The following is a 13,515-nucleotide window of genomic DNA, read 5'->3' as shown; positions in this document are numbered from 1 at the left end:
AGGCCAGTGGAAAAGATGGAAATGTTGGACATAGTTCAGTAAGAGCAGTAAAGACGTTAGGAGCCTTGTAAATGGAATGAAAGGACCAGCTTGGGGACATGTGAGAGCTGGGGCAGGCCAGAGTCTGGACTGTACACTCCAAATTAGCCTAGGCCTGCCACACTCTGCACCTGCACTCTCCAGATAAAACGTCCAATTCAGCAGAAAAGGGCACGAACCCCAGTAGCAGCATGATGAAAGACTAGTTTTTCTCGACTCAATTAAAGCCCACCTACACTTTTGGTACATGGCCAAGAAGAGCTGCTGAATCCCCCACCCCCCATAGCTGCCATCAAAACCTCAAAATTGTCAACTGCCCTGTTTCAATGTGCTCTATCTGTTTTGCCCAGTAAAGTGATGATTTACACTAATATTAAATGTATGCAAATGTATCCTCACACCATCAAGATACTGTATGTTTGTTGTGTTCTGCTTCTTCCTTCGTGTTCACACTATAGTTCCTTGATTAAACCTTAAAATATACAAACATAATCATACAAGTTCGAACTCCTTGGTCAAGATCAATATGTTATGGATTGTCTTACTGAAAATCAGAGCATAATACATGTGACTAACTAAGAATCTGATTGTAAATGTAACATTCAAATAATTGTCAAGCAGGAGAACACAATAACAAATATCTAAACAATTCAGCTGGTATCTCCACTGTCTGACATGTCATTAGGGAAGGAAGTTAAGAAGAATTTATATCAGCACACGCCAAATGTTAACTCCAGGCTATCACCAAAATCATATATAGAGGAAAAAATAAAAGCAGTAATAACATAATAGCATAGGGCAGCACGGTGGCATCAGGTAGTGTCGCAGTCACACAACTCCAGGGACCTGGAAGTTGTGGGTTCGATTCTTGCTCTGGGTGGCTGTCTGTGAGGAGTTGGTGTTCTCCGTGTCCGCATGGGTTTCCTCCGGGTGCTCAGGTTTCCTCCGACAGTCCAAAAACACACGTTGGTAGGTGGACTGGCGACTGAAATGTGTCTGTAGGAGTGAATGTGTGTGTTGCCCTGTGAAGGACTGGCGCCCCCTCCAGGGTGTATTCCCGCCTTGCACCCAATGATTCCAGGTAGGCTCTGGACCCACCATGACCCTGAACTGGATAAGCGCTTACAGATAATGAATGAATTGATGAAAACATAATAGCATGAAAGCTTTACGGGGATGTTCCCTAGTCATTGAAGAAGGAAATAGTTTGAATATTACAATTAAACAATTGCCAACAACCCACATTCCACATAAAATTAAGATTGTTTTTTTCAAATGGCCTAAAAAACCCAGTATATCTCAAACATGTGTATGCAAGGCTGTCTATGAATATTTCTGAACTGAAAATATTCTGCAGTGAGAAGAAGAACAGCCATTGGAGGCTGATTTCAACAACAACAACAAAAAAATGCACATGCCATGTTATTTTTACAACATGTAAATACATAACATTTTTCATTACACATTTTAGAAGGATATCATATTAATACTGATAAAGTAATAAGTTTGTGTTCAGGTATTAACCCTATAGCAGAGTGAAAAACAGGTGTAGCACAAGCACATTGTAATTATGATGCAGTCAGGAAAGTTTATGTCTCCTGCTTTCACTAAGGCAGGTTGGATTTGTGCCAGTCACTTAATGCTGATCTTTTACAATCCAGCATTTAATGGCATATTTGGATGCATTACATTATACTGCATTATCCATAATCATGGCCCATATGCCTTGCTGGTATGATAGTGACACAGCGACAAGGGTATTCCCACCTCCACAGCCACGTGGCTGCAATCCTGATGGAGTTGTGCCATTCAGGGCATCGCCGTGGGGCTTTCATAAGACTGGGACACATGCCCAGCAAGTCTGTCACAAGTGCTCACTCGCTGCCCCTCACAGCAAGGTGTCTTACTTATCACTGACAGTGATGACAGACACTTCAGCACCTTAGCTAAAACTGCTATGCCAGTAGCGCTGTATGGTACTGATACAAGTCAATGCCATTTTAATCTCAATAGTTTTCCATCTACACAAACGAGCCATAACATTTTAGACAACCCTCTAAATTCTTTGTACATTTTATGTTCTCCACTTACCATATAAGTAAACTTTGTAGTCCTACAATTACAGACCAGGCTGTAGTCCATCTGATGTTCTATATGCGTTATTACCCTTTTTTTCACCTTTTCTTTGACAGTCAATACTTCTCGCAGAAACATCATAGCACAGGTATTATGTCTGTGATGGATCATTCTCGACACAGCAGTGTTGCTGATGCGGTGGTGGTGTGTTATTCTGTATTGAGCTGGTTTAAGTGGACCAGATTCATCAGTGCAACTGGAGTTTTAAACACTGTGTCCACCCACTGGTTACTCTATTAGACGTATTTGATTTGTTGTTCCACCTTGTAGATGTAAAATCAGAGAGAGTAGCTTATCTGTATCTGCACTGTTTGTCTTAGTCATCTTATCCTTCATCAGTAGTCACAGGAAGCTACCCACATGACCCTGTTGGCTGGATAGTTTTGGTTGCTGGACAGTTGTTAGTCTAGCAGTGATACTGATGCATTTAGTAACTCCAGCAGCACTGCTTTGTCTGACACAGCTCACACTAAAACACCTCCACAACCTTAGTGTCACTGCAGTGCTGAGTAAAACCCATTGACAATGGTCCTTTGGGGGGTCCTGACCATGGAACAACAGGGTGCCAAGCAACACACAGACAAAATTAATAACTTGTAGAAAAAAGGCACTAGCTTTCATGCCATGGCTGATTGGCATATATAACAGTTTCAACGAATCAAGTGGTATTAAGCTTTACAATAATAATGTACTGTTACTGTACCCAAAAAAAATGTATTATAAACTATACTGATCTGGGTAACAATATACCGTAGGCAATCTTTTAACACATTCATAAACTTTTTTATGACAACTAACATAAACCTGCATTAATATTTACAAAAATGTATTATTATTTATTTTATTTTCAGTTATTATTAAAGCTCCTTTAGCCAGTTTCATCCTCAAAAGTGTTTTGACAAATGCCACTTGCAGAAAAGGGGTTTTATAGATGGTTATGTAGGTTTATGTCACTTGTCATAGAAATCTAGGATATGTATTTGTCATGTAGTTATAAATGAGGACCTACAGCACAGTTTAAGATTTTAACTTGAACATTTCTGTAGAGTTGTGTTTAATTATACCAGAAAGAATGTACATAATTTGCATTTTCATATGGAATACCACCAAATGTTCACAGTATTTTACTTTTGAGCTATGAACAATGTCATTCACAGTGGTCTGATGAATGAAGAACTATAAAAGAAAAGTACAGTCTACTTTAGTGTTATATTGTGTAATACACATATTTAGCTAAATCAAATCAATCCCATGATCAAGTACTATCTACATCAAAAACGACATTATGAATTTTCATGATGATGCTGATGTATTTTGAAATCATCTTTCTGACTCTATGAAATGAAAATCATTCCAAGCAGCAACTTCTCTACATCCAGCCTCATCTTAGTCCAGTGTGCATCTAAATGCCATGGAAAAAACTGGGGGACTTGGGAGAAGACGCACAAAACATTTTTTTGCTTCATTAAAAATGTAGTGGTGGCATAACAGGTGCAAGCTGACACATCCTTCCGCTGCTGAGGGGAAGCACTGCTTTTTAATGAGCTCCTTCCAGAGAGAGGGAGAGAGAGAGAGAGAGAGAGGGTGAGAGAGAGAGAGACAGAGAGAACGCCAGCCACCAGAGGATTGGCCAGCTTCGTTCGTTGTTTATTTTCAGTGGAACAGATGACAGATTCACTCCTGCTTTCTGAGAAACTCTTTTAGCGATTGGGGGAGGAGAGCCAAACACGCAGAGAAACTGCTACATATTTACAGATAATGAGTCTAATCCTATTAAACCAGTGAAATGTTCATTAAAAGATGATGTTACAGCAGCCAAAAGAAAATGTGTCCAGCTTTTCTACTGCAGATTCATCAACTCTGAAACATGCATTATCACATTTATCTGTCGCACCTGTGCACACAAATAGTGCTAATGTACTTCTTGGCTAAAATATCAAAAGTGTAAAAATGAAATGGAATGTTATCCAGCAAAGATTTGTCCAGGTATATTGCATAATCTGTTACACTGCATTGTTGTTGTTGTTTTTTTTCTGGACTTAAATACCAACCATGAAATAAGATTTTATTTTCTACTTACATGGAACAGGATAGAGATTATGACTAAATTGTCCAGAGACTGATATATTTAGTGATGCCTGATTCATATCACTAGACATAGTGGGTCCAATTTCAGTTTTCTGTAAGATCTGTTCCATTTTATAAAACACATTTTTTACCCTCATGGAATTTCAAAAAATGAAAAATATAATGAAATATACACCTACACTTTTATTAATAACATTTGCCTGCCAAGCCATAAAATAAAACGGGCAGGTCAAACACATATATATCTCCTTGAAATGGCAAAATTGGAACTCCAAAAAGGGACATTTCTAAATAATGTGTGAATTTAAGGTTTACTTTTAATACGCATATGAAAATACATGAAAATAAGCTGAGGCTGGATGTAGTGAAGTTGCTGCTTGGAATGATTTTCATTTCATACAGTCAGAAAGATGATTTCAAAATACATGAGCATCATCATGAAAATTCATAATGTCTTTTTTTGATGTAGATAGAACTTGATCATGAGACTGATTTGATTTAACTAAATATGTGTATTACACATATTATTAAAATGCTAAAACAGGATTACTGGTTCACATTTCTTGCTTCAGCATCTGATTTAAATTTCAAAAATCCAAAAGGAAACAGAGTTATGCTTCTTCTGATCAATTTATGATCAAGTTAAACTCTCGGAATCAAAGCAGAATATTAACAGAAAGAATCAGGTTGATCAATTTTAATGACTTGTCTTGTATGAGTAAACATATTAGAGAAGTACCAAATGCACCCGTTCCTTGCATCACATAGTGATCTCACAGTGTTACCATTTGCCCATTTACTCTCATTTCAATTTGGCTGACATTCTCTATTTGTATTAAGGAACTTACAGACACTGACCAGTGAACAGATCTGACTGTAAATGTAGAGCTTAAGGATAATTAAGCCCATGAGTATTTGTTTTTGTTCACCTATCCAACTTATTATGCATCATTCAAATGCATAATTCAAACCTTTAATAATCAAATTTATAAGCAAACTATCTGCTGAGGTGAGGGTTTGTATGTAAACAATGACATCAGTAGCAACTTCATCTGTCCTAGAAATACATTTATAGAATGTCTGGAATATAAAATAATTAAATGCAAAAAAAATAATAAAATCATTAAATATTCATGTATAAACTTGTATAAAATATATGCATATCATACGTATGAGTCTCTCTCTCTGTGTGTGTGTGTGTGTGTGTGTGTCTTTTATCTTCTGTCCTTTTGAATATTTTTGTCCTTCATTACAATGTTATTCAGCGCACAAAGCCTTGGAATACAACCAGAACCTGAATAAATTAAGACTCTGGTTATTTTATTATCTCATTATTTCAACTTTAAATATGTTTTTTTCCTGGAAAATAAACTGGAAAACAAAGAAAATATTTAAAGTACATTCTAAATGACTGCTGTATTAACAGCATTGTACTATGAATATATCAGGTCTTCACAAGTCTCAAAAACATATGCTAATACTGAGATTCAGGGACTACTGAAATATAATATGCTGAATTTTGCTTTCATGTATTAAAGTTTGATCCTGACTGCAACTAATGCAGAACTGATTCTCACCAGGAGATTTCTCCTCTGTGGCACCAGTGAAGGGCATACACTTAATCAAAATCCGTATGAATACTGCCATTGCATCTTTTCATATTATGCAGCTCTCAGAGACTGTTGTGAAAACTCAGAGGGCTGGGTTTTGAAATGTAATATTTTTATGGTAGGAGGTTTGCTCAGTACTGCTGAGTATCACAAATATGTGTCAATGTCAATCTTTGTCTTTGATTTCATTGACCCCTGGATAAATCTGGACTGGCAATTGGCTGATATTACTGTATTATATTATTAATGTCAAAGCAAATTGAATACAATTACAAATACAAAAAAAAGCTTAGCATCTGAACATTCAAACTTATAAATATGAAAACACTGGCTAAAAAGTTTGAATCACAAAGTCACAAAGTCAAAGATAACCACATACGCTAGTAGTAAGCTATTCTGTTTATCATTAAAAAGGTTCTTAAAAAAGAGTCATGAATCTTTACATACCAATTTATATTCTACTACAACAGTTTTTATTGCTAAACTCATTCTTAAAATCAAAGCATTTACTGCAGGTGTTCTCTGGTTCATCATTACATCGATTCTCCAACGTTCATTATAGACAACAACCTTATCACCTGTATGCACACATAGTAACAGAACCAAAGAGCTGCTTTCCATACACTCTGACTTCCGTCTCACCTTCAGTATCATGACAGAACAAAATCAAAACACTCTCATGAATTCATGAGCTAGAAAGCAAGCAAGAAGGCAAAGATCTTAAATGGACAGCTAACCCCCAGGGACCATTGAAGCCCTTTTCGTGGAGATACTTTTATCTAGATCTAAGCATTAGACAGTTTACTATACTGGCAGGACTCTCCACTATATAGTATATTTGTATGCAGAAGCTGGTATGAGCCAATCAATAGGCTTCGATCAGAGACTACTGAGGCTGCTGTGAAGCCTAGCTTAAATCAAAGTGTTTCGTGTAAAAATGCTGTGCACAGCCATTTCTAATCCGGTTTTAATAAATAGTTAATCTTTTCATGCCCATGATTGGACTAAGTCAATCAATAGTACTCCCAAATGTGCATTTTACATAATCATTTAAAGAATAAGACACCATCCAGCACCAGATACATAAGCCTAGCCAGACAATCGCTGATAGAGATAAAGTCAATTTTCTCTTTGGGGGTTTAATGTTTCGTGCTGAGATACGCTAACCAACCAAAAGCTGAGCTTTTAGATTTTTGTGATGATATTCACTGTAGGGCAGCATGGTCATCAGCATGTGCGCCTCATTGTCTCATGCATATTTCATGTGTGTTAAGTGTTCTGGGAAAGGCATACAGCACCTCTATGTTAGCATTTAAGCCAGCTAAGTCATTTCACAAGAACAAGGCCACATCAGCTGGATGGTTCTTTGGCATCATTCCATATGCTACATCATTGCTCAATATGTGATTAGAAGTTTGAATTACACTACAAAAAACAAACAAACAAACAAAAAAAATTCAATCAGTCAGCCTTTAATAATCTATTAGATCTGGGTATTAAAATAATCCGTCATTTTCATTAACCCATACCCCAAGTGAATTGAAGCATTCCTTCAATTATACAGCCTCTGTCTGATTATAAAGGACACCTGGTTATTTCCATTTCAGCTGAGGAAAAGCGTGCTTATTAAGTTGGTATTGGTATATTTTTACAAATTAAATAAAAGGAACTATAGTGTAATGTTGCTAATTACATTTCACAAGTCCTTTACTGTGTTCGAATAAAGCACATTGTGTTTGGATATGACATTGGTCACAATAATATAATAATACCTTATTGTATTGCCCACACCCAAATCATAGATTCTTTTTATCATTGAAGGACTATGACGACTATCAAACACACCTCCCCTAAGGAGAACACTGTGTGCTGAGCAGAGGATGAAGGTTTCTAGCTGCTGAAACTGGCATTCAAGGTAATTTACAAAAGAAAAGCTTCATGATTAAATCAAATATCAACACAAATGTTTTCTTGCAATCTACAGTCTACCATAGACAAGACCTGTGGATTGTGTAACATGTAGGACAAAAGACGTAATATTAAAATGAAAATGTCACATTTAAGCTGTGTGAATTATAAGCATCTTGTTTAAAACACTTATTCAAAACACTCCAGCTCTGTGTCCATGGAAGCCTGTTTCCACCTTTAAAATATAAACCCCTTTTCCTGAAAAGTTGGGCCAGTCCCTAAAAATGCAATAAAAACTGTAATCTGTCATATTTTAATTCACCTACACATTTATTTAACAGTCAAAACAACAAAGCAAAGATTGTCAGTGTTTTCAGTAATAAAATGTAATACTATCTGTTAAATATAAAAAAAAAAATCAGAAAATGATGCCAGGAAGCCACAAAAAAAAAAAACACACACACACACACACACTGCGGACAGAGGCATGTTCACCAGTGGGTCACAGCAACTATTCTTTTATTTGTATTTTAATCATTTGGTATATGAAAGCTAACAATTATTTGAGTTTTCAAGTGGATTTTTTCCCAATTTTTGCTGTATACAAGACTTGATCTGCTCAATAGTTTGTGGTCATCATTGTCTGATTTTCTTCTTCATAATGTACCATACATTTTCAATAGGAGACAGATCTGGACCAGTCAAGCACACACACTCTGTCTACGAAGCCATGCTCTTGTAACTAATGACTGGTGTGGTCCAACTGATTTCCTGGGAATAAGATTGTCTTTATGGCAACAAACCTCACTAAAACATCAATGAAAGCATTTGGATTCAATGGCAATTTCACATTTTTGCACATCACCCTTGCCCTGGCACTGATGCTGTTTTTTGCACTGGAAACAGTCCGGATAGTGTTTTTCACATTTGGCACATAGAATCTGAGGTTTCCACAGTCATTAGTTTCATCTAACTTGACTTTGGGCCCAAACAACTTTCTAACAAAATTAATAAATGGCTTCTTTGAATATTACAGATTTAGATTGCACTTCTTAATGCAGTGTCAGACTATTTGTTAAGGGACAATTCATTCATTAATTCATTATCTGTAACACTTATCCAATTCAGGGTCGCGGTGGGTCCAGAGCCTACCTGGAATCATTGGGCACAAGGCGGGAATACACCCTGGAGGGGGCGCCAGTCCTTCACAGGGCTAAGTGACAATTATTTTCCAAAATACTCCCAAGCCTATGTGACTATGTCCATCATAGTAACATGATGATTTCTCAAACAACATCCCCTGAGGGCCTGATGGTCACATACATTCCTGAATCGTTTTATAATATTATGAACTGTAGCAAGTAAAGGCAAACTTGCACTGAAACATATTTTGTTTGGATGAGTTGACAATTCCCTCAAATCATTTAACATAAAGTGATGAGCAACAACCTCTTTTTGCTTGCAAAGTATACGCCTTTGGTGAATGCTCCTTTTATATCTATCACAATCACCCACTTGTAGTGTAATCCTTCAGAATGATTTGACATGGAATAAAATGTTAACACTTATTTTTCTTCTGTCCCAGCTTTTCTGAAGTGAGCTACAGGCTTTCACGTTTAGTGTTTGTTTACACTATCAAGTTGGTCAGTGAAAACATTGGAAAACATTTTTTTGTGTGTGTGATTTTGACTGTTAAATAAATGCTGAAGAGAAATAACAACACAGATTTATGTTTTATTGCATTTTACACAATGTCACCAAATGGGTTTTCAGAGCCATTTCTAAAATCATAACAATGAGAACATTTTCCTCCTTTATTAACTTAGTCTTTACATCAAACAGCAATGAATTAGCTCCTCGTAATTGTGCCTTAGAATTTCATAACTATATTCTGAGATTATCATTATCATGAGGATGGTAGACATTATAATGAGGGTGTGTAATTCCCAGTTGAAATGCTATTAAATAGAAATTATGAGAAACGTTCATTATTCTGTTATTTTAAACGCCTATGTATGTGAATATTTAATAGTGAGACTGAGCTGATTGATTTGGAGAAACAATCACTGATTCTCTCTCTCTCTCTCTTCCCTCTCTCTCTCTCTCTCTCTCTCTCTCTCTCTCTCTCTCTGCCCAGGGACCCAGCTCTCGTCCTCAGGACAAACTTGACGCTAATCCTTCGCATTTCGAGCGCACTTTAGTGTAAAGTCTGTAGTGTGTGCTGGCTAGTTTAGTTGGTGTAATATTGGCTAATTTCCAAGCTGCTCGTGTATGCTGCTCAAGGCGCACTCACGTCTCTGAAGCGGTTCCAGTGCTTGATCTTGCGGCTGTATTGGGAAATGGTGGACAGCCACTTCTCGTCTTCCATGAAATTCCCGCTTTTCTCCGCGTCTTTCCCGCTCTTTCCCGCGTCGCTCTGCAGCGAAACCCCAGCGAGCATAACAAGCGGCACGAGGAGGCGCGCCATGCCCCTCACGAGCGCCATCACTCCTCTACTGGTCTGTGGGTCAGCGGCGAAGTCCGGATAACAGCTTCCGTCCACTACTCCTCACGGCCAGGAGATGGATGCTGAGTCTTCAGTGAAATGTGACCTGATTACAGGATGCTGTTGCTCTCATACTGCTAAGAGAGAGAGAGAGAGAGAGAGAGAGGGAGGGAGGAGGGGGGAGGAGGAGGGGTGGTACCACTCATAAAATTTGCAACATTGTGAAAGATTAATCTGCTGATTATATTAAATAAATAAATAAATACAAATAAAAATACATAGCAAAAAAACATCATTAAATTTAAAAAATGAGTCAAATACATTTCTTTACTCTTGTGTCCAGTCATGGCCTAAAGATTTCATCATTTTTAAAGATTTTTAACTGGTGGTTTGTTAATTTTGCAACACATTTATGTTAAAAATCGTTTTCTTTTTAGGTTTTTCAAACAGCATATAGATGCGAAAATGCATATTGATTTTTTTTTAATAATAGATATGTGTTCGGAAAATAATAACTACATACACATAAAAATATTAGGTGCACAAATAAGCTTTAAAGCTTTAAATTAAAACATTACTATTGAACATTAAACTAAAAATGACCATTGTAATTTTATTAATCAAAACAAATCTAAAAATTAAATATTAATGCACTATATTCACCATTCCTAACAATGAAATCACCATAATTTATCATCTTTTATCATCACTAAATCACCTATTGTCATGTTGTAATTATTTGTACAGGTATCTAGAGTCAGGGGTCCAAGTCCTTTAAATCATTGCTTGTGATCTCAGTGAGCATGCATTTAAAAAAAAAACAAAAAAAAAACAAAAAAAAAACAATGTCCATCCGAGACCCCAAGGTGAATAATTAGCGGGCACAGCTTATGCACAGCTTGTACACATTGTGTTCACAGTGTGTACTGGTGACTTTAGGCCTTCATGCAGCACACATATCCTTTGCTGGTTCTTATGTTGGCTGTAAAGAATAGCATATAATTGAGGCACTAGATTAACTGATGCAATCTTTCTAAACCTCTAAGACATGTTCTTTTCTCCAAAAACATGATGTGTACTAATCTATTTCCTGGATGCAATCATTTTACACTGATTTAGAAATGAAGGAATCATTTAAATTGAAATCCATATATGACTTCACAGTTAAATAGAATTTTATGAGTTGCAAATGAGTTGCAGATACAAAGCTAGCATTAAACAACTACAAACACATGCTATCTCACCTTCGAAATTTCTGTCACACCTTCAATAAAAAGATGAAAATATGCAGATTTATAAAACAGCTGAATCGCTGCTAACCTACACTTTTGTTTCTCAGCATTTACTCACACTTTTATAGAGTCTGAAATAAAAAGAGTTCACTACAGTAATGAGGTGGCAAATATAAAATCATTTTCAAATTTAAAAAGTAAATATCAAAGACCTGAATTCTGCAAACAGACAATAGCATAAACAGGATGGCCGCGACCCTGAAATGGATTAAGCGGCAAAGAAGAAAATGATGATGATGATGATGATGATGATGATGATAAGTAGGACGGTGGAGAAGTGCACACAAATTTATGTGGAATAAAATATAATACGGTAATTAAACTGGCCCCAGCTGACAGTGCTTTTAATTATGTTCAGTCAATGCTGAACATAATTAAAAACAAATAGCAAAAATCTAATAGCAAACCTGTCACATATATATAGATATATATATACAGACAAGTTAAAATGTTCTGCAGAGGTCATATAACTTTGATCCTGTAGATTTATAGCATAAGTAGGCACGGCACATTTGATTAAATTATTTACAGCATATAGGTTCTGGAAACAATTTACTTTTAGATTTGTTGCAGGGACATGAGTTTTATATAGCTTTGAACATCCTCCACTTGTTCTCATGGAGAGTAATTAATTACTCACTCTCCATGACAGCACTCACTTGAAATAGCATGTAAAACATGGAAAAAGCTGCCAACTGATTAAACAGATTAGACTTACAACATGTGAACATCAGTGTGTGGTGTAACTCAAAACTTACATACATTTTCAGGTATTTTTGTCGCTGTAATTAGAGGACCATTCTACCCTATAGCTGACTATCACATCCTATACATCACTAGGAGTATAATTCCACACAAGAGCCACGTGCCCAAGGCATGACATATGAAACTTGACACAAAGACAAAACAGGACTGAATTATCCTAGGGTATTTGGTGTACCATTCATGACATGTATATGTGATCCTGTAGAATGCTGTTCTTTAATATGCTGCTTATTGGATTATGCTGAGAAACTTTATTCAATCAAAAAGTTTATTCCACTGTGACCCTGAACTGGATAAGTGGTTACAGACAATGAATGAACGAATGAATAAATGAAAGTTTATTCCATTCACAAGCTGCAAACTAATTACCACTATCTCCAAAAGACAATTTCACCTAATAGAACATATTGTTTCACACAGAGGAGGTCAAGTGCTCTTTTCTGTGTGAAGAGCAATCCGAATGCAATTTAAAAGTAGCTCTGTTAGCATAGAGAACATTTTCCACATGTAATTTCAAAAGCTATTTATAAATATAAAAAAATCTATTCGATTTTGTTTTATTTTTCCATTCCTATGTCATGACAAAAACTGAGTTTCAAAAAACAGCATTCGAAATGTGTAGATTGCTGCTGACAGTTATCTTTAGATTAAACACTACCCTCTAAAAATAAAGATGCTACAAAGTGTTCTTTGGCCAATGTCTTAGATGAACCACTTTTGGTTCCATAAAGAACCATGTTGGTGTGAAAAATCCTTTAAAGCTTTAAAAATCCTTAACATAATGTTCTTTACCCATTTCAACCGATTAGCAAAAATGGTTCTATATGGAACCAAAAGTGATTCTTCTAGGTCATCGCTCAAATAACCTTTTATAGCACCTTTATTTTTAAGAGTGTACATATGCAGATGTATGCAGAGAGGTGGTATGTTTTTCTGGATTCTTGCAAAGATTAACTGTTTAATGTCTAAATAGTTTTTTCCAGTGCACCAGGCCAGTCAAACCTGTCATCATGGAGTAAACCTGTTAACATTATTAACTGAAATTATTAAAAGGTTTTTAAATTAATTTAATGTAGATTCAAACAATTTTGTGAACTTATTGATCACTCCTCTGTCCACTGGGTCAATACATACATACCGTCACTGTCATTTAAAAACATGTATCTCCCAAAATTGTAACTTTACAGAAGAA

At 36.2% G+C, this 13,515-nt stretch overlaps 1 protein-coding gene across 1 annotated transcript in view; it reads right to left on the bottom strand.

Moving 5' to 3' along the window:
* spock2 (SPARC (osteonectin), cwcv and kazal like domains proteoglycan 2) overlaps positions 1 to 10,377 on the bottom strand; it is a 38,346-nt gene extending 27,969 nt beyond the window's left edge. Inside the window, exon 1 of the mRNA XM_066679864.1 lies at positions 10,075 to 10,377. Coding sequence (XP_066535961.1) covers positions 10,075 to 10,266 — 192 coding nt within the window. The 5' untranslated portion in view covers positions 10,267 to 10,377. The remainder of the gene's footprint in view (positions 1 to 10,074) is intronic.
* Positions 10,378 to 13,515: the final 3,138 nt, after the last annotated feature.

Source organism: Hoplias malabaricus, chromosome 8 (genome assembly GCF_029633855.1).
Source record: "Hoplias malabaricus isolate fHopMal1 chromosome 8, fHopMal1.hap1, whole genome shotgun sequence".
Taxonomy (NCBI): domain Eukaryota; kingdom Metazoa; phylum Chordata; class Actinopteri; order Characiformes; family Erythrinidae; genus Hoplias; species Hoplias malabaricus.
Note: the sequence above shows the minus strand (reverse complement) of the source record. Positions and strands in the feature narration are given on the sequence as shown.